Below are 3,862 nucleotides of genomic sequence, written 5' to 3'. Positions count from 1 at the left end.
AGCTGCACCTTGCATGGGGCTGAGCCCTAGCCGCTCATGCCTAAGGCAGCCCACACTGTGCTCCTGCCTGCACCTGTCCTATGCCCACCAACAGCACCAGGCTCTGGCTGCCTTCCACCCACTCAGCTGCCTATAAGTGGCTGCTCATCATGCTGGGTGGGCGGAATGGATGGAAGGTGGCCAGAAGCTGGAGCCAGAACTGAGTCCCATGCACTGGGGCAGAAGCCACCCAACTGCATCTTCCCCACCCCCACCTGGTTGGGCATGTGGTGCCTGGCATGCATCCCCATGGCTGCTACCACTTACGTGTGTTTCCTGCTGCCCAGAGCTATGCAGCAGGGGCAGAAGGAAGAACTACTGCTACAGGTGCAAGCTGAGCAGTCTCTGGGTGGCTGCAGCAGCAGCAGGCCCTCCAGGAAGCCATGCACACTGGCTGATGCCATGGCCGGGGTGGTATCAACTGGCACAGAGTTGGCCACCCCAGGCAGGAGCAAGTGGGGTTCAGCTCTATTCAGAGTGCTGCAGGGGCAGCTGCAGGCCAGATACAAATCAACTGGTGGGCTGGATTCAGCCCATGGGCCATATTTTGCCCACCCCTGTCATAAACAGTTTCAGTAATCTGTTACAGGTCTTAACTACCACGCTCAAACTTAAAAATATTAGGATATTCTTCCTAATATCCAACCTTAATCTTCATTATCCCCTTTTTCTTCATTTGTATGTTTTTGATTAACATACATTAGCAACATAGCGAGTTCCATAAATGGACTGCAAAATGGTAAGCTGAACATAGCAGTAGTACTTTCCTAATAGGACAGAGTACAGACTCCCAGAAAACCAGAGGCTGCTTATTTCAGGTCTCTAGATATCATATACCATACAAATCTGAAGTCAAAACACAAACTCAGGAAATTCCATAGACTTTTCATTAAACAGTAAAAGTTCTTAAAAGCATAGTTTACCTGCTCTCATGGAGCCCTTCTTGGCCAGCCGGAGGAGACCTTTCTTTTTAAGGATGAAACTCCCTCCGATGAAAATGCTGGAGCTCATAGCCAATACCAGACCAATGTAGAAGTCATATTTTCCACGACTTTGGCTCATTTCGTAAGCTACTGAACTGTTCAAACCATTACACTGATCATAAAACAGAAGAGTTGCTGCTATCGGACATAGGGTGACGCAACGAAGAAACCTAAACAGATACGTATCACAATAAGTTTCATACACCCCGTTTTCTGATAGAAAAGCCACAGTAGACAGCTCAACATATGATCAGTTCTGCCCCAAAGACTCTGCACTCTAAAGGCTGTAAACATATGCTGCATTTCTCCTGGGAGAAAGCCTTTTGTCCTTGGATCCTAAAGAGGATGGTGCTACTTGTCCCACTATGTGGGAAAGCCTACTGTGATTTATTAACTTAATTCATTCCAAGAAAAAGCTGCCAGGGTGTGCGCTCTCCCTAGCTACCTACTGGCAGAAGGGAAGCACTTCAGCTTAGAAGGGCTACATAGAAGGGCTACAGCTGTTTTGATCCCAATCAAAGTCTGGGATAATCAGTCCCAGGTCAAATGAGACTTCTGTTTACAGCCTAAAGGCTGACAGATTAGAAACAAAGTATATGGCATGCAAGTACACACCTAAAATGGGGGTGAGGTAATTAAAGAAAAGAAAAAAAAAAGAAAAAAGAAAAGAACAAAATGACTTAAATTTTTTAACTAAATGTAGAAGAAACCCACCAGATAAAAGTACTTAAAGTGCAAGTGTCAGCAGGGAAAGACAACTGAAGCAAAAGCATGACAAAAGCAGAACCACGTATTTGGAACATTTAATGTTTTAATTCCCTCATACCCCAGAACTGCACACAGTTCCATCTCATGCATAATGAATAATTAGTATTATATAATCAAAATTATTACCTATGTTAACATTAATTTATATGGGGTGGTTGAATTAGGACACCTGCAGCATCCCAACATCTGCACAGAAAAATGAAAAACAGGTTAGCATTTATTTCTCAAATCATGTAGTAATTCTGTATCTTGAGGCAAATAAGAATAAAGCCTTTAAGGTGCAATGTCAAAAAACTACAAAAATAAGTAGGAATTATCTTTACTGAGAAAAGCAGCCCTTACAAATATGTATGAAGCCTGAGGCTTAACAACAGAAGAGTTTATTACCGAAAAGCTTTCACCAAACCTTCGGACTGAGGTTGAAGTCTGATTACATGTGGGGAGATGCAGCAAGAACAACTGAGTCAGAATCTTGTGCTCCCTTATCTGTTATTTCTTCTAATCTATATTGCTTGTTTGATACATACTGCAATGCAAAATAAAAACATTTTGCATTTTAGTATGCATACACACAGTTTAAAAACTCTGAAATTTCTTACTTTTAGGTTTGATAGAAATAATTTTGTTTTGCTTTTAAAGAAGCAGTTGCTAAACCAAACACCACCTTGACAACACTATTACAAAATACCAGCCTCTGACTTTTTTACTATTCACTCCAGCCAGGAACAGCACACACCAACTACAGATGCTTCCTCAGCCCAACAAAGGGTATTTATACCCCAAAACTTGCAAAGAAAATTTTTTCCAGTTATTTGAGTTGGTCTAATACAAGATATCAGATTTACCCAAAGAACCTTGTCTGCCTAAGTCCCTAGATCAACACAGATACAGCCTATACCCCTCCAGATCAGTGGTACTTAACGTTTTGGTCCCATGGGCCACATAAATACCTCAAGGCTGGTCCACAAGCTGAATCGAGCCCCACATGCCAGGATCAGGCCCCTTGGGCCAAAAACTGTCCCCACCCTCCCCTCTGGGCTTGGGCTCTTGGGGGCCTGGCACTGCCCCCTCCCAACCCAGCCTGCCAGGAATTGGTCCCGAGGGGTCCGGCACCACCTCCTGATACTGGGATTGGTCTCAGAGGCTAGTATGAGGAGTGCTACTGTTCTACCACTGCCAAGTTTCCAGACCAATAGGCTACAGACCAGATATGGCCCATGGGTTGAGCACCCCTGCTTTACATAACACAGGATCAAGTTCCTATATCCTGGAACTACAGGGCAAATAAGATACTTACTCAATTACAAAATAATCCCCATGTAAATAGATTCCATATATGGAAAAAAAAAAGTATATATTTAGAAACTAAGTACTGGAGGTTTGCCCTGAATTTGTTCCCCTCACACTGCTAGAAGGAAAATAAAATTGGAGGTGGGCCCCCCACAGGTGTCCCTCTTGCCTTCTGCTACCCCCCAATTTCTTCCCCCTGCAGCCCTTTCCCCCTCCTCCTTATGGTCAGACCCTGCTCTCTGAGCATGTTAAAATGAGGGCAAATTTGAATACAATGACCTTGAAATAAACATATCTGTAATAACTTGGAAACAGGCAAATTACTACAGGCAGCCATAAACTTAGGTCATCCAGAAGTGATGCATTTTACCTTTTTGGAAACTGCTGCAAGTTTTATCACATGTACTCCATTAACACACTTTTAAGCAGCACTTTAGCAATTACTCATAGATAGTACAGAAGGATAGGGATGGGTGGTGGTGCATCAAGTGGTCCAGTTGCTGCCCTGGCAAAGGCAGGCAAGCCATGGAAATTCCAGGCTACTGGCAACTTAATAAAAGTCATGCCAGGCTTCTGTCACTTTCACACTCTACATACAGACTTCTTCTCTCCACTCAAGTTCCCCTAAACACTCCTCTCTCCAGAAATGCCACCCCCCCCCACAATGCAGTTGCGCTTGCACTCTCAATTCATCTGACATCCTGAGAAACTGAAGAAAAAAAATTTAAGTGTTTTTGTTTGGTTGTTTGTTTTTTGGAGTTTTGTTTGTTCCCCCCCCCCCC

The 3,862-nt window shown here is 43.8% G+C and overlaps 1 protein-coding gene across 2 annotated transcripts in view; it reads right to left on the bottom strand.

Moving 5' to 3' along the window:
* The window catches only part of NIPA2 (non imprinted in Prader-Willi/Angelman syndrome 2), a 34,806-nt gene that overhangs the window by 11,156 nt on the left and 19,788 nt on the right, over nt 1-3,862 (bottom strand). For both annotated transcript variants that reach the window (XM_019524181.1, XM_019524183.1), the window contains 2 exons: nt 1,917-1,976; nt 963-1,192 (listed from right to left, as the gene is read on the bottom strand). In XM_019524181.1, coding sequence (XP_019379726.1) covers nt 963-1,101 — 139 coding nt within the window. In that variant the 5' untranslated portion in view covers nt 1,102-1,192; nt 1,917-1,976. The remainder of the gene's footprint in view (nt 1-962; nt 1,193-1,916; nt 1,977-3,862) is intronic.

Source organism: Gavialis gangeticus, unplaced genomic scaffold, assembly GCF_001723915.1.
Source record: "Gavialis gangeticus isolate Ggan-Ray unplaced genomic scaffold, GavGan_comp1, whole genome shotgun sequence".
In the NCBI taxonomy this organism is placed as follows: Eukaryota; Metazoa; Chordata; order Crocodylia; family Gavialidae; genus Gavialis; species Gavialis gangeticus.
This window is presented reverse-complemented; position numbering and strand designations above follow the sequence as displayed.